Here is a 21,235-nt window from a genome sequence, read left to right on the forward strand (position 1 = left end):
AAAATCTTTCTCTTTAATTTTAAGATATACAAAATAAGAGATAAAAATAAATATATAATAAACTGATATGTTTACAATCTTACATCAAATTATAATTATTATTTAAACTAATTTCTTTTAAGTATAATATTACAAGTGAAATGAATTTTGAATATGAAGATAATGAAATGGAAAATTTGGGAACTCAACTTCACTGTTAAATTAAAGGTTCACGTACGTACTGACATACACCATCTGTAACCACTTATTTTCTGCCACGTGTTACTATGGAAGGTTCATTCACCTTTACAGATATCTTGACGTTCTCGCACGTTTCTTTCCTTCGTCTACCGACACAGCTTTCTCTCTCTTTTCAATTAAATATCAAGGCTAAAGGGTTCAACGATAATTCTTTTATGTTTATGGTGAACTTTCAAACGGGCTTTTTCGTCACGACAAACGGGATTATTGAATCACAAACGCTGAAACGCAAATTAAGAATATTAATAATATCTTTCAGGTGATCAACTAAATTAACAATAGTATTATTAATCAGTCATTGACCTACTATCCTTTTCATAGCAATCCACAGTTCAAATAAAAAAGAATTTATAAATGCAAAAAAATTATATTTTTCAAAAGAAACTTGTCATTATTGATATAACTCTTTCTTCATTCAATTTTTTTATACAAGACTTGTTTCTATATGATGGTTGGCAAGTATTTATATCATATATTCATTGCGAATTTGACTTTGACCATCTGTCCATTTCCATCACTCTGATTTATTTATTTTTTTGTCAAATCGATGTTATAACACTTTCTTTTTCAGTTAAATCAGTACGTGAGTATACAAAATTCTTCGCTTTCCGTTGTGAAATAAAGAAAATTAAATTAAGATCTATTAACGTTTATATACGAATCACACCACTTGCAATATTCTATGTAAAACACATAAACTAAAGCTGCTATAAGTTGTGAATTAAGGAAGTAGAACACCAAATTCCTGATCGACATAAGTATCAAGTTAAATATAAGTGAAATACGTATGTGTGTGTCTATATATATATAAAAAAAATAATTAAAATCAAGATATATAAGTAAGTATATTAGGACCCTCAGATATTTTTTTATTTATTTCCTATGTTAAATTTAAAAATGAGAAAAAGTGTAAAAAGAAAAATGTTTTTTTTGTAAGTATAGTCAAAAGGTAAACTAATTAATGTCAAAGAATAAAAGAATTAGTGGTGTCTTTTTTTAAGGCAACAAATTAATATTGTTTAGCGAATTATCTGGTATAATTAATAATCAATATTTAATACTATTTCAGTCTTTCGATAAATTATCATAATTATATAATGAAACATTATACCATTTTTGCGTGCAAGGAAAATAAATATGTATATTTTGTTCAATGAATTGATTTTTTTTATTCTTTACCATGAAGCTTTTACTAACCTTTGTGGGTACATTGAACCAATTGTAAACTTTTAGTTTAACGTGCGATCCGTAAGGATTTCTGCGCCATTTATTGCAGCATTTCATGGTTAGATCCGCGTACTGATGTTATTCTCACGGCCATGTCCAGTAAGGAATCGAATACGGTACCAAATCATATGAACCCACCCATTGTTTCAGCTCAGGATTCAGTTTATTAGATTAAACTAAAGTAATTAACCTCCACGTGCATGAACACACGAACATAGGATCAAAACCAAACTAACTTCGAATTATTACCGTGGGGCAGTAGAAAAAGGAAAAAGAAGAGGATTCGAACGAAGAACAAGGAATTTTTATATACACAGAAATTTATTAAGTTGAAATAAAAAGTCGAGGAATTCACGCATCCAGAATGCGGAAGCTCTTTGTATGCACAGTTATTCGATAGTTGATACAGTAAGAACAGTACGATTACAATGACACCGTCACTTCAAAATTCACCCTTTCCTCCTCCTAGTTTGAATCTACGCCGCCTTATGTTCTCTTCAAATCTGTACCAAGCTACAACAAAACTCTTGTCACCCTTGCATTGAACCAATCGGAAATTAAGCTCCGGAGAGAGCTCAAGTTGTATTGTATGTAACTATATACTCTATTATTATATATGTATGTATAATTGTGTGTGTATATATGTGACGGATCGTTGGATCCTATGTAGGATGGAATGAATCTGAAGAATGTTGATCAAGAATCCAAAGAAAATGGAGTGTTCAATAGATCATAGGGTGCCCAAAGCGCGTCCAAAGGGCATGGCCTGTTAGCGTCCAATCGAACCCAGGGTTTACCTTTGCCACTCCAATGCAAGAGACTAACAGGGCCAGGGTGGAGATCTCTGCAGAGTCCACGGAAGTTATCACCGCCGAGACCGTGCTGGTTCCACCTGTGATCGACGGAAGCGATGTTCCCAGCAAAGACAAGCAAGAAGGGAGGGAGAGAACCCAAGTCGTAGATTCTCATCCTCTTCTGCAGCTCCATCCATTCCTCGATTTTGGTGGTGTAATCCCCCTCTCGCCACCGCTCCAAATCGATCACCATCACCCCCGTGTTGAAGTAGCAGGGCTTCCTATCTGCGAAGGTGAGCGAGAGCGAGGGGTTGGACCAGAACGTTGGGGTGAAATACGCGGTGAAGTTGGCGTTGCAGTATTCAGGGGCGGCAAGGACCGCCTTGTCCCCCAACGGAGTTTCTGCCAGCTTGGCAATGTCGTCAACGAGGATAAGGTCGGAGTCCAAGTACACGACGCGCTGCACGCACAGCGGAAGGAGGTTGGGCAAGTAGGAGCGCGCGTAATTCAAGGGGCAATCGAGCGCCGAGCGAATGGAGGTGGAGATGAGCCCCGAGACTTGGGAGTCGTCGAAGGTGTAGAGGTGGAAGTTGAGGTAGGGGAAGGAGTTGGAGATGGCGGCGCGTAGGAGGGACGCGTTGGAGGAGCAGACGAAGTGGAAGAATATGTTTTGCGGGCAGGAGGAGTGTTGGAGGACCGAAAGGATGGCCGCCATGGATCCCCGGATGTATGTGGTATCAAGCGTCATTGCGACGTGGACTGCTTCCTCGGAACATATGTAGGTGTCGGCGTTGTTAAGGTTGTGGAGTGTGTCGGTGATGGAGGCGCAGTCTGGGGAGTTGTAGAATTCGGGGGCCTCTTTGAATTGATGGGTGATGGTGGTGGTGGTTGATTTGGCCTCATTGGAAGAGGAGGACGGAGAGGGTAGGGAGAAGAGGGAGAGAATGAGAAAGAACAAGAGTGGTGGTTGATTTGATTTTGGTCTTCTGGTCTTTAATTTCATACTGTCTATGGAGAAAGAGATGAATGAATGAATAGAGAGAGAATGAAGAATTAATATAAGGCAGGGATTTTGGTATAGTTGGTGAGTTCACACACATCGTGGATGGTTTTCTAGCATTTTCAGGCTTAGGATGTTGGGTCCCTCTTTCTTAAAGTTTGAACTTCCTTCTTGTCTCAATTACTTCTCTTCTTTCTTTCACTCATATTGTTATCACCATTCATCAAATTCATTCAACTTCCAGTCTACACAACAAAAATAGGGCGGGCTCCACTTACTTTTACAGTAATAAATAAACACCTTCTTTCTCATGTTAGCCTTTTCATGTTTACTCCTCCAATTCTTTTTTATTTTATTCAATGTTTCTCATAAAGTTTTATTCTTCCTATACTTTTTCATCAAATTTTATTCTTTATACTTTTTCATCAAATTTTATTCTTTATACTTCCAGCACAGACCTTAATATTTTTTAAATTTTATTTTATCAAATAAACTAAGCAACTACTCTACCAACGTTATTTTTTGTTTTTATTAAATGATGATAAGCGTTGTGTTTACTAAAAACATAATTAAACCGTGTGTGCTTTTTTTATTAAAATTCATCATTTACTCTATTTACTAAACATTTGTGTAAGTATCATGCCTTTTCTTTTAAAACAGTTATATTTGATTTTTTACCATTAAGAACAACTTTTGGCAGAAAAGTAGGGACTGATTTCTTTTGAAATATAAGAATTATAAAATTTGTTTTACAAAGCCTTTTTCATGTTATATTTTTTTTTGTAATTTTAACATTTAAACCAGTTTATCGAGTGTGAAACCAAAACTATATTAAAAAAATTACAAAATACCGACGTTAAGTCCCCCCCAATATTATATTCAAGTGATTACTAATTCATCTTATCTAAATTAATTAATTTTGCAATGTCTGTGATAAAGCAGGCCATCCACGTTGAATTTGAGGGGTTCACGACAAAATTTCTGTGTGGCCTGACCCTAAATAATTGTCACGATATTATGATTTCACATGCTTGTTCACCAGCTAGTTTTGTTCATGTTTTCCGTGGATAAAGTTTTACATTTTAATTCATTTTGAATGAAAAAAGATTGTTTCTAATAACAGCAATTGAGATGGGAAAAGGAAATACTCAAACCTATCACTAAATAGATTACATTTTAGAATTATCTTTGATAATTATGAGAAATAAGCATTGATCCGTGAAGCTTTGATGAGAAATTGAAAATGGTGAGAGTACTTGATGGTAAAGTGACAAAGACAGAAGACTTGTAAAGAGTGTGTGGTGTTTCTTCGTATTCACTGTGTTTCTTCGTTGCAGTAAACGTTGTTCTTACGACTTTATATGTATTTATCTAATTAAGCAACACACACGCACACATTGAATCAGTGTTGTTGATGTTTGTGGTCAAGCAAGCCATTTTTTTCCTTTTTGGTTTCTTCTTACAGTATATATGTTCAACTATCACACCTTCATCTGAAAACCATATCTCAGCAACCGAATCTTCCATAGACATTTTCATTCTGATAAAGGATTGTTAATTAAGTAATTAAGAAAAATTAAGTAAAGAATGATTGAATTAAGGGTTTTGGTGAGTGTGCAGTGTTAACGGGTCCACTTAGGGTGATGCTACAAAATGTCAGACGTACGAATGTCCCATTTATTGGTCAATATAATCAATTTCATATTCATGTGTCTTTCGTCTTATTTTTACATAATATTCTCACATTTTACTCATGGAATACTTCATGGATCTTTTAATGCTTCACCTTTTGCTTTTCAATTATTATTATTTCTATTTTCACTCCCCAATAGGTTTTTCGTCAAACTAGATTTAATTTTTGCCTTGAAACATTATTAAACTGACAAATTTTGATTATTATTTTTTCGTTATTTTCTATCGAGAATGTTACTCTCAAATTTTAAAGTTCAATTCTTATTCAATGTCTGTATAGAGATTTTATGTTATTGATTGGAAATTATACGTATATTAAAATAATTATTAAAAAGTTATGCACTGATTGCATAACATAGTTCTACACTGTCATCACAAAACCATCATGCATCCTAAACTGATTTATAATAATTACCTTAGAAAGTAAATTAATAATGTTCTATGATTAAATAATAATATAGAAATAGTTCAATTATGTGATAAAAGGTATTTTTTTTTCAAAGAAAAGGAAATGAAAAATCAAAAAAATAAGGAATGAAAAGAAATCACATTGAATTTTCCGGTTCCAAAAGCTGTTATTTACATATCACAAAGAAAATATATGCTTGATATATTGCAAGATACGAGATTCACAAGTGCTCAATGAAGCAATACCTAAAACTCACATCGGACGATAGAGAGTTATTAATAATCCAATCAAATACCTCATGGTTACTCGGCCCTCACATGGTATTTTCGGTTCGAACCCAAAGTCAATATATACAGCCTCCACGGAAACCTGGGGTCGCAATTCGAATCCTAAAGTACATCAAAGGATCACCGGGACAAGAATTGCTATTGCCATCCGATAACAATCTGACATTGACGGTTTATTGCGACTCACACTAGGGAGGTTGTTTGACAACTCAGGATTTGTATTTGGTATTGCATTTTTCTTGGTTATTCTATTATGTCATGGAAGTCAAAAAAATAAACAAACGTATCAAAATCACCTACGGAAGCAGAATACCACATAATGACTAATACTTGTTTGTAGTTATGATATCTGTTGCAGGACTTAAATGCAATGTAACTTACCAACTCGACTTTTCTGTGACAATCAAACGGACTTGCATATAGCAGCAAACCCAGTATTTCATGTACACACAAAACACATTGAGATAAATTGTCACATTGTGCGAGAAAAATTACAAATCGGAATAATGTCGTATGTACTGACACATAGCTCACTCACAAATATATATTTCTTATACATGAAGTGATGTAAATACATAAAAAAATAAAAAAATTACCATTTTTCTTACTATTTTCTTATATATATAATTATTTTCATAACAAATTGAATTATGACCCCTTTAAATGTTATTGGTAAAGGACATGTACATGTATTCTCTCGAAAGCGAATTCTATTAGTAATATTATCGAATGACAAAACTCTCATGTTATTTAATGTAATTGCACATTTGTTTAAAACACTAAATGTTTTTTTAAATTATTTTCTTTCAATGTCGCCAATGGAATTAATTTTCTTTATATTAAAAAGTTCATCTATGATAACAATAACTTGTTTTTGTTAATTTGAATGGTATTAAAGTTAGCCTTTTCTTAGTAAAATTGATTTCAACCTTATAAATGAAGTTTATTAAAGGCCATGATGTATGGAACAAAAATTAAACTAGTCATTGGTAAAATCCACATCTGTTATATATATAAAGTTAATTTGTGAAGGACTTTGAAATTTTAGTGAATAAAGGACAGTAACAGAATATTAGTTAAAACATTGTTATAAGAATATAATATAGAGAAATTTACATTTATTTCCTTCTTCTTTTTTAAATATGTACTTATATATATATATATATATTTTGACTCTATTTTTATTGCAAGTGAATTTAATAGTTTTTTTTTCCGCCACTGTAATTAATATCATGATTGATGATAAATTTTAAATATTTATGATCTATTTTTTATAATGACAACGACAAAGCTTTAACTCAATATTTATACACATCATTAAAATGTCTCACTATTAAGCCACCCTAATGAATTATTCATATCTGCTCTGTGACCATAGAAGACAAAATAAAATATCTAAATTGAAAAATTAAAGTCATTAATATAGGTATTTAAATTTCATTCTATATTAAAACATTAAATCAATAATACGATATTAAAATTAATTGATGATGGCATTGGAATCTGCAGAAAAGAAAAACTAAATGTTATTGAGAGAGATATTGGGTCAGTCAGACTTATTTTTAAAAATATATAAGGGATTTTGTTAATTATTAAGTATATTTATATTTTTTTGTATAATTCTCTAATCTGCATATTTTATCAAGAAAATATCCTATTTACTGCCTAAATAAGATGTCTTTTTTAAAGTTAAGTATTCATAAAACACTTATTTTAAGTTTATATAATCTGATTCATTTACTAATTGCTTACTTTTACTATGAAGCTTCTTTGTATTAAAAAAATATTAAAGTACAACTCATGTTCACTTTTTAGACAATGACTCTGTATATTTCAAACCAAGAAGAGGAGAATATCATTTAAGCATATCTAAAATATCAATGTAATTTGCTTCAATTATTAATATGCGTATGCCAAACTTTTCATTTATTACAATTTCAACCCAACATATTTTTAGGCATAAAACGAATATTGAAATGAGATATTTTTAAGTTTAATATTTAAAAAATACATTTCATTAAAAAAAAGTTATAAATATTGGAAAATATCTAATTATTAACAGTAAATAACAATTTTTGAGACCCAACACAAGGAGTTTAGCTATTTTACTCTTGGATTAAAATATTAAAAATATTATTTTAATCAATATTTATAATTATATTTTATATTCGTGGACATAGAAGAAGAATTTAACTATGTCTTGGCTTATATTTTTGGTAGACACTCTTGTCATGTGTGTCTCTTATGGCAATATTGTGACCCTTAATGCATGTGAATGTGCAATACATGGAAATGAACGAAGTTATTTCTGAACTATTTAAAATTTGTCTTACTATTTTTTTGATTTATTTGTTTTAGTTAAATAAACAAACTCAAATTTTTATTAGATTTGATTATGCAGATGAACTGAGTCTAAATATTTCAAATTTGATATCAAGAGTTCATAAATAACTTATATATATTACATGAAATTAGTTTTACATATATTGTTATACTTGTAATTTTTTATTAAGAGTTTTTTATTTATTTTCATAATATTTGGTGAGTTAAATGAAAATAAGAGTTTGATAAATAAGTTGTTATATTGATAATTTTAAAAAATTAATTTAAGAAACACTTACAAAAATAAAATTAATTAAGTTATAAATGAATTAAACAAATAAAAATTAATTTTAATTTTTTACCAAATCAAATTTAAGCTTTTAATTGAATTTGATTAATTAAATAAATAAGTGAAGTTGAATCCATTAATTTTTTTTACAAGTGAAGTCCAAATTTTAAGAAGTTGACTTTGACAAACCCATTCACACCCTAATTAATGTTAGTATCTTATACTCTTTGCATTCATTACCCATAGAGACAAAACATGTGCAACAAAACTCAAAAACATGGCCCTGTCCCTCCCCTCAGAGTTAACAGATGCTCTACTCCAAACAAATTCTCTCATAATTCTTAATATTTCTGACACAACTCTAGAAAACTCATGATCAATCACTCACAATTCTTGGACCAAAACATAGAGTTAAATTCTATTTAGAACAAAGGATTAGGATTTGGATCTAGAAATTTTAGATGATGATATAAGAATAAGATAATATTTTTTACTTCAGATAACAAATTTGACAATGTAGTTGAAACAGTGTATATTAATTACAATCTAGTACTACTTCAATAACACTGAAAAAATTCAATTGAGTGAGGGCATATCTATTAATTAGTTTTGTATTATTGTTACTCAGACAATTCTGTCACGTGTAACATGCAGTTCTATAAAAAGTGAGAAGACATCTTGCCTCACCACAAAGTCATAAAAGTATAACATGTTTTGACCTCATAAGTAGTTGTTAGTTGAAATTTAATTAAAACTTGCTAGGTATAAGTGAAAACAGAAGCATTTTTTATTAATAACAAAAAAAAAACATTTTTTATCCTTCTGTACAATGAGAAAATTAGTTTTTGGTTTATAATTTCTGGACAAACTTAGCATAATGCATATTGTGGAATATGAAGGGAGGAGAAAATTTAGGCTTTGTCGAAAATGGTTCAGATGTGGGAAGTGAGGGAGGTTTAAGATTTCTCTTAGATGAGGTTCAAATGTAGGTTCTATGAGTATTGAAAAATTATATTTTAATGTCTTTATGAAAAATAACACACTTAATATCTTCATTTGAATAATACATGCTGATAAAAAAAATTAATAATATATTAATACTTCAAATTAAAATATTAATATAATTAGTTATAAAGTAATTGTTTTCCTATTAATGACTTTGAGAAATCTTATTTGTTCTATCTGGAAGATTGTGAATGAAGTTGACAAACAACATGAGTGTCTAATAAACAATTACGAGTGTTAAGCTTTGAATGATTTTCTTTTCTACGCACTTAGATGAAAAATAATATTTTTTCATATAACAAATAAAAAGGAAGCAAGTAACATACAATTTGTGATTGAGAACTCGACAAAAATGTTATTTTCAAGCTTTAGATTTGAAAATAATGTTAAAAGTCCTACATCAATTAAAAATAAGATTAAATTATAATACATATTATACCATTCTAGATTTAGAAATCGATTTTTGTCCCACTAAGTATATGCTGAATGAGACATCTAAAGTAAGTTAAGTGTTAAAAAAATATAAGATTTAAATGTCATGTAATAATAAGTTATCCTTTAAGTGATCTCGATCATAGAACACCTTCTTTTACAGGTCTAGCGAGATTGATAATAATTATAATTTATTACCAAAATGTTAAAAACTAGATAAACAACTAAATCCTTAAATTTCAAGACTTTTTTTTCTTATACCTCTTACTTCTCGAATATGCTTTTGCTTTTCCAATACTTAAAACTATCTAATGAAGACTAGAAAAGAGAAGCCCCTATAAATACGATATATCCTAAGTTGAGAGAAATACTTGAAATCAGCAGTTTAAAGTCATTTTACTTTAAATTAAAAACATTTTAACATCTATTGTGGGACTAGGGAAAAAATTTATCATCTCCACAAGACAAAAACAATTCAAAATCATGAGAAATGAAAGATAAGATGGTGTGAACAATAAGAAAAATACAATAAAGAAGGGTTAAATTATGTTTTAATAATTTTAAAAAAAATCATATACATCATATAATACTTTATAGTTAGATGATAGTTTCATATAACAAACAATTTATTAATGACTTTTTGAATCATGTTGCATTTGATAAAGCAATGACTTTTTGAAATCATGTTGCATTTGATGAAGCGCGCAACATTAAAAAACTTACATTTAATAAATTTATTTGTTTAAAACCCTTTTAGAAACTTGTTTTTGGCATAACTCTCCTTCTTATGTTAGTACGAGCAATAATAATATGCGTAAAAGTCACCGTGATCTAAAAAATACTAAATTTCTCCCACTGTCATACCACAAATCGATTTAATCATCGTAAGAATTTCCTCTCAATCCCCTTTAATCACAACTTAACAAAGGCACAAAGTAAAATCAATACGATGCCAAAAAGCTAGATCTGTTAATTTTGAGGTATATATACACATATTACCTTAAGAATTCATAGATCTAGTTCTTAGCATCTCAGGTGAATATGCATATCACATCCAAATCATCCTCTTTAGTAGGAAAAAACGAGAAAATGCTTGTAACTTGATGATGTGTCTTGGAGAAAAGTTCATCAATAGAATGTTGTTGTAAGCATATATCACTTTATGAAAGTTATCACTAAATATTAAACTCCTTTGCTACGTGGTTTGTATATGGCAACAACACTTAAAACTTTCAAAGTGTGAATTGAGTTTCCCAAACATAAAAAATGTTGACCAATTAATTTGAGTTTAATGGATATACGTTGTAACTTGGAAGTTAACAGATTCTACACTATCAATCAATGAGAAATCAACATTGGTGTGACATTTGGTGCATATACTTTGTTCTCATTAAATTTTCCTACATTCAAGTTACAACCCACAAAAATCAGTGTTTTTCCATAAATTTCAACAAACAGTGGAAAATGTGTTAAACATAATGTATTAAAGAGTGTGGTGCTAACATTCTGATTCAAGAATTGTCAAACCTCAGGTTATGTACTAAACCCTCGTCGTTCACATTAAAAGATAAAAAAAAATAATTCAACAGGTGATAGAAAGCAATAATGCCCGTGAATCATATAGAACTAGAGGAAGGGGGGATATTACCTTGGTTGGTGGTGATTTGCACTGTGAACATTGAAACTATGAAGGAACTCTCGAAGTTGTGGGGCTGCTGCATTTTGTGTTACGAGACATATTGAACAAGAGGAAGTAAGGAAAAGAGAGAAAAGTAATTTATAATATTATAAAATATCAGACTTTTTGTTCCATCTCATTCCAACCAATTTGGAAGGGAAGAAAAAATGATACAAAACAATACTATATGTTCCATACCAGTCCACCTTATTCCATCCTCTTTTTACATATCTAAACAACGGAATTTAATCCCACTCCACCTCCTTCCACTAATCCAATCAAAGACTTAGATTTCTATATACTTGTCCAAGTAATGTAAAAACCATTCCTGGTCATACAACAACAAAATAGAGCACAAAAACAAGCTGAATGTAAACATCACAGAATGTGCACAAACCACATCTAAGACTGTTGAAATTAATATAAGAAAGTATAAACCCTAAATATTTAGAAGTAAAAAGTACTATCCATCAACATATTTTAGACATAACACCAGATAGTACTGTCAACATGTACCGGAAAAAATGAGAACACAAGAAAACAAAGGGCAGAACTTCACTATTTCAACTGTCTTGTAGTCTCAAACACAGTATACTGACCATGAAATTAATATCTATGGATGATACAACTGGTATCTTTATTCCTAAGAATTGGTGTTCTGCTTTCATGCTTTAGATTTAACACATGGATACCACGCAAGTTGGGTGTCACAGAGAACGGGACTACAAGAGTAATAAGACAGTATTATTCTATGAACATTATCCTTACTCCTCAGTTACAAAACAAAGCGCACCAGAAGACCTATCATAGCAGAAGTCTTGTTCTGCCAGCAACCAGAGATGGTATCCAATCTATTGCCAAATAAAAGCAAGAAGAACACAGAAAACAACACCTAGAAGCAGGTTCTTCAAATAATAGTCTTGCTGACTTTGATGAGTGCGAAGAGGATATCCGTGAGCATGAACACCATGAAATGTACTAGAAAATCCATGAGGAAAACCAGAGGCTCCCCGATACAAGGCCCCATCGTGAAACCCATGCAACTGAAAGTTGAGAAAGGACGGTATAAAACCACCAAAAGCTGCGGGCAATCCGAAATTCCCAAATCTTGTTGTTGCCATTGGCGGTGGTGCAAAGCCACTCATAAATCCAAACCCATGTGGGTGAAAACTATTTGTTTCTGGTGGAGGAGCAGTTTCAGGTCTCTGACCGGCCGGGCGATCTGGGATATTCATGCCCGGAATAGACTTTGATCTTGGATCAGTGGAGGTCTTTCCTCTCCCATACAAGGGAACCAGCTTGTCCTCTTCCACGAGGGCCTTGCAAACCGGGCATTCTCGTGACTGTGAGTGAAAGTGAAGCCATTTGTAAAGACAAGGCCAGCAGAAAAGATGACCGCACAAAGTAATTATGGGGTCTTGCGCTAATTCAAAGCAAATGTTGCACTCAAAATTCCCAGCATCATTGCTATTATTATTGTTGTTGAAGTATGAAGGGCTTGGGGGTGACCTCCCAGTTGATTCCCCAAACCCACTTGCCATCTACAAAATCCAAACATTCAGATTCCAACACAACTTAACAGTTCTCCATAACATATATAACAACGGTCACACACAAGACAATCCTCGCACACCACGCTCTGTGACAAAAATAATCAGTATTTTACATGTGGTATTTGTGAACCAAAAAGCTATCGCATGTTTCCTTAACAAACAAACACGTTTTCAATGACGCAAACGACAAAGCCCGCTTGATGAACGGAATTGAAAGAAAAAAAGGGTGAAATGAAAAAAAACAAAGAAAATCTAGAGAAAGGGATGAAGATGTGGCAATCAGAGGAAATCAAACAAACAGGAATGCATGAAGCTGACAAAATAGCCAGATATGGTTTGATGAAGCAAAAATTAAAAAAAAAAAGTAGTCAATTTTGAAGTCTTTCTTACATGAACAATTGAGAAGTGATGCAAAGAAGATTAGGAGGGTTTACAGATTGGGGCATTTGACAGCGCGAAGAAGAAGAAGAAATGGAAACGATAAAGGAAAGAAGATGGCAATAGAAAATGACAAACCTGGAGAAAGGGGGAAAATTGAGAGAAGAATGGATGAAATGCGGAAGTCAATGGTGAAAAGAGAAGAAAGGGGGCAGTATCATATTCATATCATGTGCTTCTTTGCTTCCGATTTTGGTTTATCTGCACACAAGAGATCCAAACCAATCACCTACCTTCTCCCTTTTACTGTTCCTGCAAATTAACAATTCAACCCAATGTTACTATTCACTTTATTCCTTATTCCTATTTTTTACTACTCTTTTCTAATTCTCCTTTTTTTTACCATTTTTTATTCATAATATTTTTTAATCCATACTCTTATTTTAAATGCAATATAATATTTTTTTTAATCAATATCTAATTTAGACATAAAAATAAAAGGAAAGTACTCTTTGAGATTATTTTCTTATTACCAAGCATGGTTAAGTTTAAGGAAAATAATTACTCTCCCAAAATTCATAAACCAGACTTTAATCTGCTTAAAAAAGTCATCACATCCAGTGATTCACTCTATATTAACTCCAAAAATATAAAAAAAAAAATCAAATTTTAAAAAGTTTTTAGATAACTAAAAAATTAGTTTGTTGCATTCATCTCCAAATTTTATTATTGAAATTTAAACATTGAACTTAATTTCTCACATTATGAAAGGTTAGTTTATTGCTCTAATGCAAACTCCTATTGATAAAGAGAAAAAAAAAATAATGAATTATAATTTGTGATGAAAAATAAATATAATATTATCGTAAAATATTCAACAAGATTAATCTTTATGTTACGTCATTACACCGCATATCACGGGTTATTAAGATGACTGGTTGTTAAATGTCTGCAAAAGGTATTTAAGAATAGAAACATGTATAAATTAAATTCAGAACTTCGAAATTAAAAATATACCATTTATAAAAATATAGCAAATAATTAATATTTTACATCCAAGATAATGTTAAATATTTAATAAAAACATTTAATGTTTTCAACTAAAATTATAAATTAAAATAAAGGATTAATATCTAACATTCTTACTTTTTTAATTAACTAGATTCTTTATTTAAGTTATCCTTATTTCAATATTGAAAGTAAGACTAAATATTACAATTTGATTTCTATCATTAAACTCAAATTACAAAGTTTTAAATACCTTTGAATTTTAGTTTTTAATGGGGTTAATATCTGGGTAGTAATAAATTAACTAATATGTCAATAAAAACAATATAATGAGACAAAATGAAAGTAACATCTATAAAATTTTAAAAATTAGTGTTAAATTATAAATACGTTTAAAATAATTTATAACCATTTAATTTTTTTAGAAATTAATTGACACGTTTTTAAAAGTAGTTGGTAAAAATATACTAATTTATTATTTGTTTTTAAAATAGTTGGTAAAAATATCCTAATTTATTACATTTCTACATTCCACCTAATTTCTAAATAGAAAAATGAAAGTGGCAGAAGTAATAACTTTGAAGTCCACGTTTTAGTCAAGTCTGGCGGCTTCCTGTAATTTCCTTTCCAATTATCGACATAATTTACCTTTATTATTAAGTACAATTCCTTAATTATTTCATAATAAATATGTTTTTGCACTTTATAGATTATAAGTTAATATTTAATCTTTCGTGAATGTAAAAATTTACATTAAAAATTATTAAAATTAAACTCAATTTTGTATTTTACATTTAGTGAAAGACTCTAGTGTTATACCACAAAGTTCACATCCATGCTTTTACATAATGACTTTTCAGGTTTTTTCTTCCTACACCAGTTTGATTTCTAACGAGATCCCATAATTTTTAAAATGATTATTTTATTTTAGAATAAGATTTTTGAATTTTTCAGAACTAATAGGATTTCAAATAACACACTTCTAGAAACATACGAAATACTTTTCGGAACGAACTTTCTAGAATATAAATGTATTATGAGACTAGTTTTCAAGAAAAGAATTTTCAAAACAAATTTTCTAAAAAGATCTTCTTTTTTTTTTTTTCCTTTTAAAGAGTGCAGTAAAAATGAAAATGTAGCCATTTTTTTTCCTTTCAAAGAGTACAATGAAAAATAAAGATGGCAGCAACAATGATAATAAGGACAATGATAATGGTGGCTTTGTAGGGTAGAGGAATTTTTTTTTTTTTTTTTCTGTTGGTATGAAATGCAATTAGTAATAATGGGGTCCAAGACGAAAAAGATCATTTTTAACCTCAACTTTCTATAGCATAAACCCCAAACAACTTTACAAAGACCAGTTTGGACATTGCATTTTGCACTCCCATATTGATCTTGCAACCCATAAAAATTAAATTCCCAGCTTTACCTTTTAGTATTTTGGATTTTAGAACAAAAATATATTTTAAAATTATGTATTATATTATGGATTGTATATCCCAAAATATATTTATAAAATACATATTTCGAAATATAATTTTGAATTTGAAAATACATATATACATTATAGAATGTATTAATACTTTTTGGATTACACATTATTGAATGCATTATGTATTACTGGATTTAAAAATACATTTCAGAATGTGCATGTATTACGGATTAAGAAATTCTTAATAGATTTATATTTTGGAAGATATTTTCTTGATTTATAAATATGCAATCTGTGATATATTTTCTCAAGGATGTGTTTGTCATTTCATCCCTTCATTGGGGGTGTAAGTCTAAAAACATGAGAGTGCACAATTGCGATAAGTTGACACTCATGCTTGGCATTTTATTGCTTGTTGCGTTTTCATACTTTTTTATGAAAAGTCTAATTTATTTTTTATTAATTATAAAATTTAAAAGATATTTTAGAGATTCGAAAATACCTTTTGAATTCTATTTCAAATTATAGAATTTGAAAGGTATTTTCTAAATTTAAAAATACCTTTCAAATTTAAAATTTGGAATACAAATTTGTATTTTGTATTATACAATTTTATATTTCAATTTTTTTAATTCATAATGTAAAAAATTTAATTTCAAATTTTAGAATTTGAAATACAAAATTTACATTTCTAGAGAATACAATAGTAAAATATAATTTTCAAAATATGAGAGTATCAGAAAAAACTATGGAGGTGCAAGAAGAATTTGCCCACTCTTTTATCCAATTTTTAGCTGAGCTTTAAGGAGCCCAATCCTAAAGCCCAAAGAACAAATCATCAGTACCATACTTTTGTTCTGCATATGCATTTCTTTGTGACCGTGTTTCTTAATTCTTGTGCCTTCGTTTGCCTGTGAAGAACCAAGATTTATTCCTTGCATATAATCTTTGGTGAAAAATAAATTATAACAACAGACGTCCATTTCACTCTCTAAATAGAAATGAAGAAATAGTTCAATTTCACATTTAAAATACTAATATTAGAACTTTGAACTACTTAATTGAGAAACACAAATTACTAATATTTGTGTCAATTAACGAACATAAATTATATTTGTGTCAATTAACATTGATAGTTTTATATTATTATTTTAAAAATATATATGATAATTTGTTGGTTTATAATAATTAATTTAAAAATTATATGAATGTAATTTAGATTATAAAATTGGTTTACATCATTGATATATAATTATTAAACTAAAAACACACCTATGATTGTTTTAATTCAAACAGGGATATTAAGTTAAAGTTTTAAATATACAGTTACCTTAAATATGTTAGATATATATAGACAGATAAATATTTCTCTTAACAATGTTGTCCTAATTGTGCATGAAAAAGAAGACAATGGGAAAGAAAATGTTTTTTTTAGAGAGTTCATGACTAATAGAGAAGACTTTATGGGGGTGTTGTTCCCACTTTAGAACAAAATAAATTACTTGGAAGGGTCAAGGTCCTCATTTTGTGTTGTGTTGTGTCTCTGTATTTTCATTTTGTCTCTTCCACCCTCTCATAATATTTCTTCGTGGGTTTGATTTTGATCTTCTAGATGACGACAATAGCATAAACTCAATAACATTAGTCAAGGTCAAGGCTCAGTAACAAAGAATAAGCATAAACCCTAAAGTCTCACTAAACAAATCCTAAGAATGATTCAACTTTGGTGTTCCAAATTCTATCATAAATTCCATTCCTTTATTATATTAATTCTTATTACCACCTAAAAATATTCTCCCACATGGTTTGCATTGCAAGAATTTTACAATACTTAACTCACAAACAAACACATAGTTTGTATGGTATATTGTTATCATTATGGAGAGCATGAAATATTGGCTAATACAACACCCTTCCATTGTCTCCTTCCGCTGGACTCCCACCCAATTATACGGCGCCACCTGGTCCTTCCTCATTTCCGCCATCTCCTTATACGTAATCGCCGCCCTAACTCTCCACCTCCTCCTCAAACTCTCCCGTCTCCGCCGTTCGCTTCCGTTAGGACCCATCCCCGCCCTCCACAGCCTCATCATGTCGTTAGTCTCCGTCGCGATATTCACCGGCACGCTCTTCTCCGCCGAAGCCGAAGCCCGCGACACGCGGTGGCTGTGGCGGCGCAGCAGAACCACCTCTTTCGAGTGGCTCCTCTGTTTTCCTCTCGGTACTCGTCCGTCCGGTCGTGTCTTCTTCTGGTCCTACGTCTTTTATCTCTCACGCTTTCTCCACCTGCTGCGCACCTTCTTCGTGGTTTTGCGAGACCGAAGGTTGTCGTTTTTGCGACTGTTTAACAACTCCGTACTCCTCGTCATGTCGTTTCTGTGGCTGGAGTTTTCGCAGTCGCTTCAGGTCCTGGCCATTCTGTTCTACACGTCGGCTTATTCCGTCGTTTGTGCGTTCCGGTTCTGGACAGAACTCGGGTTGCCTAGCAAAACGCCGTTGTCGTTCACCGCGAATTGCCAGCTGGCACTGTTGGGATGTAATTTGGCGTGCCACGTTGGCGTTCTCTCGTTGCATTACTTGAGAGGAGGGTGTAACGGAATCGGAGCTTGGCTTTTCAACTCTCTGTTAAACGCTGCTTTTCTCGTTCAGTTCTTGAAATCCTACGTGAAAACGCATTCACAAAGGAAAAGTAAAAGTAGTTGTGCTTCCTCTTCTTAGCTTAACCTAACTCTACGGTATTGAAGTTTTTGTCATTTGAGGACAAAAAGGTTCATTTTATCTTTTATTGGGTTTTTCATCAAATGTAATGACTCCGTATGTATGAATCCAGAGCTCGTAAAGCTTTCATTGACCACTTCACAATTGAAATTGTATAGTTAAAAAAACATCCAAACTGAAGGGTAGTAGATGTTTAAACTGTTGTAAGAATCTTCATGCTACTGCAATTTTTAGGAGCTATTAATATTGTTCTTTCCTCTCATCAAATCAATGGAAAGAAATAATGGTGACGCAAGTGGATGGATCTTCTCATTTAATTTTTATAATATTAGTTATAATGATAGATGCTAAGAACTTCTTATGAAAAACAATTCGAAATCCACTACCTCCTACTGAAGAGAAGCAATTCTCAACTAAATATATAATGGGTTGAAATATTACATCTCTAAATAAAGGATTTTTTTTTATCAACAAAATAAATAAATAGAATCACGAAAATAAGTCACACCGTACCTAACTACCCACCACCAAAATAATGTTTGATTTTATTTATATACCATTGGTATTATGTCATGTTTCAAATTAAATATAATTAACATGTGATTCTTGGGTGAATACCTTCTATGCAAAACCTTCAAGAATAAATTACATACCAATGGTGTGGATAGAAATGTCGGTTATATTAAAACTTAAAACACTGTTTCGTAACTATATTTTATTTGAATTATTTAGATTTGAGGCTTGTAGAGTCTATGGTTCTAGAAACCGTTCGTAAGGTTAATAAACTAATTAAGGGGCTCCTATATTTCGATTCATGAAGTAGTCAAATATTCCAACTTCTAACCTTATTTTTCATGAATTAAGTTTACCTTTATGTACATGCGCACACACTACATCAAAATCTAGTAAATGTACGTAGCATATACATATAAAAAGTACAATGATACCACAACAACGCCAAATCCATCAACTTGACACTCAAAAGAATTATTATATTATTATAATATAATATTTTATTCTAAAAAATATTATAAAATTGTATTTTACTATTAGAATATATACAAAACTTTATTTATATAAAAATCTTGTTATACAAACTTGTATAGTACTCATTTCTAAATTTGGTGGGATGTTATCTTTATTGTTAGACTACTTGTGATAGGATTTATTCTTTAAATATTCTTATTTATTATATTTTTTATTATTGATAAAAACTTATGAATTTGATACACACCAATATTTGCATCAGCTTCCAGAACGAGATGCTTCCACTGACTCATAAAAAATTATCAAACATTCGAACTTTTCTTCGTTTTCCTCATATTTTTGTTTTTTGCTTTTGTTTTAAAATTGTTTTTACTTTGAAAAATAGTTAATTCAAAAATAAAATACTATATTTTTAACGTGCAATTTCACTACCTTTTGGTTTAGAGTTTTTTTAAAGGCCTTTAGAAAAAGTTGTAAACTATATTAATTTTAATTGATTGGCAGTATATAGATCTTCATACAAAGAAAAATTATATGGTAAGTTATAATTAAATGACCATATAAATAATCTTTACATTGATATAACATTTTAGTTAAATTACATTTTTTATTCGATAAAGTTCACATAATTGAGAACATCCATAGGTGCTTAGGTATTTTTTGTGCATCTCAACAAATCTTTTATTCCATCCCGTCACAAGACTATTTTTCAAATTATTATTTTTTTAAAATATTTCTAAAACATATTTTTCAGAACACATTTTTTAAATTCCATATTTATTAAAAAAAATCTAAAAAAGATATTTCAAAATAATTTTTTTATCTTTCAGATTTTCTATTTAAAAACATCTTTTACTTATTTCGTATCTCGTAGTAATAGCAGTGCATCGTTTGTCCGTCTGGTGACCATGATGATAGGGTCCTAATACCCATAGTGTAAATAAAGGGGGAAAATTAGATTCAGAGATATATAAAAGAAAAAGAAAATTGATAATGAGATATATTTAGACCGTTTAGATGTAAATAATAAACATTCCTATAAATAAATTCCACCCAAAATCAAATACACTTCACTCTGCAGATAAAAAAGGGAAAGGGAATAAAATAAAATAGATCATGTTTTTGTTTTCATAATGACTAATTTTTCTGATTTTAAAATTAATACTTTTATATTTTAAAATACATTTTAGTTTTCGAAGCTATTATATTTTTATCATATAGGAATTGTATTTTTGGGTAGTTTCAAAATATATGAGAACTACATATAACAAGTAGAAATTTCTCGACAACCAACAACGTATCATTAACCTTTTAGAACAAAAATAAGCTACGGAGTCTTACGTTGAAAGTGTATAACCATTAAATTTTTTATATAAATACAATTTTATCCTTGTCATCATTGTATAGGAAAATAGCATGCTTTTGTATACTATAACTTACGGCGGAGTTTTACTGAATAATGTGTTCTATGAGGTGAAAATATTATCAAAAAAAGTTAAATTTCAAGTATAACTCAATTTTATAAAATTGGTGTTATACTCTCTAATCGATGTAGGATCTCCAACACACCCTTAAATTGATTCTATCAACTTGTATGTGAGATTAAGATTCGATAGTAAATAATATAATAAACTCAACGAACACTAGTTATGATAAGTTGTAAATGGCTCTGATAGCATATTAAGAGATGAATTTTTAAGTCTAACTCAGATATATAAAACCAATTTATAAAATAAAATTTACACTCACTTATAAATTATGAAATTCTAATTTCTAGTCGATAC

The 21,235-nt window shown here is 30.4% G+C and overlaps 3 protein-coding genes across 4 annotated transcripts; 1 reads left to right on the forward strand and 2 right to left on the reverse strand.

Annotated features, from left to right (window-relative positions):
* Positions 1 to 1,749: 1,749 nt before the first annotated feature.
* On the reverse strand, positions 1,750 to 3,380 carry LOC137821837 (putative galacturonosyltransferase-like 1). Its single transcript, XM_068626609.2, has one exon. The coding sequence runs from the start codon at positions 3,262 to 3,264 to the stop codon at positions 2,164 to 2,166; it is 1,101 nt and encodes a 366-aa protein (XP_068482710.1). The 5' UTR covers positions 3,265 to 3,380; the 3' UTR covers positions 1,750 to 2,163.
* Positions 3,381 to 11,912: 8,532 nt separating this feature from the next.
* Positions 11,913 to 13,582, reverse strand: LOC137820754 (RING/U-box superfamily protein). Of its 2 annotated transcripts, none has more exons than XM_068624994.2 (2): positions 13,445 to 13,582; positions 11,913 to 12,916 (listed from the first exon to the last, which is right to left on the reverse strand). In XM_068624994.2, exon 2 carries the CDS (start codon positions 12,914 to 12,916, stop codon positions 12,227 to 12,229), a length of 690 nt encoding a protein of 229 aa, XP_068481095.1. In that variant the 5' UTR covers positions 13,445 to 13,582; the 3' UTR covers positions 11,913 to 12,226. The 2 variants fall into 2 exon arrangements, with proteins under 2 accessions (XP_068481095.1, XP_068481096.1); XM_068624995.2 differs by having other exon boundaries at positions 13,319 to 13,448.
* Positions 13,583 to 17,583: 4,001 nt separating this feature from the next.
* LOC137821150 (GNS1/SUR4 membrane protein family) lies at positions 17,584 to 18,608 on the forward strand. Its single transcript, XM_068625609.2, has one exon. The coding sequence runs from the start codon at positions 17,625 to 17,627 to the stop codon at positions 18,462 to 18,464; it is 840 nt and encodes a 279-aa protein (XP_068481710.1). The 5' UTR covers positions 17,584 to 17,624; the 3' UTR covers positions 18,465 to 18,608.
* The last annotated feature ends 2,627 nt before the right edge of the window (positions 18,609 to 21,235 follow it).

This window comes from Phaseolus vulgaris, chromosome 9 (genome assembly GCF_051622355.1).
Source record: "Phaseolus vulgaris cultivar YP4 chromosome 9, ASM5162235v1, whole genome shotgun sequence".
NCBI classification, from domain to species: domain Eukaryota; kingdom Viridiplantae; phylum Streptophyta; class Magnoliopsida; order Fabales; family Fabaceae; genus Phaseolus; species Phaseolus vulgaris.

Excerpts from the sequence above, each read along its gene's own strand:
- LOC137821150 (XM_068625609.2), top strand. The coding sequence starts at position 17,625 with ATGGAGAGCATGAAATATTGGCTAATACAACACCCTTCCATTGTCTCC.
- LOC137820754 (XM_068624994.2), bottom strand. The coding sequence starts at position 12,916 with ATGGCAAGTGGGTTTGGGGAATCAACTGGGAGGTCACCCCCAAGCCCT.
- LOC137821837 (XM_068626609.2), bottom strand. The coding sequence starts at position 3,264 with ATGAAATTAAAGACCAGAAGACCAAAATCAAATCAACCACCACTCTTG.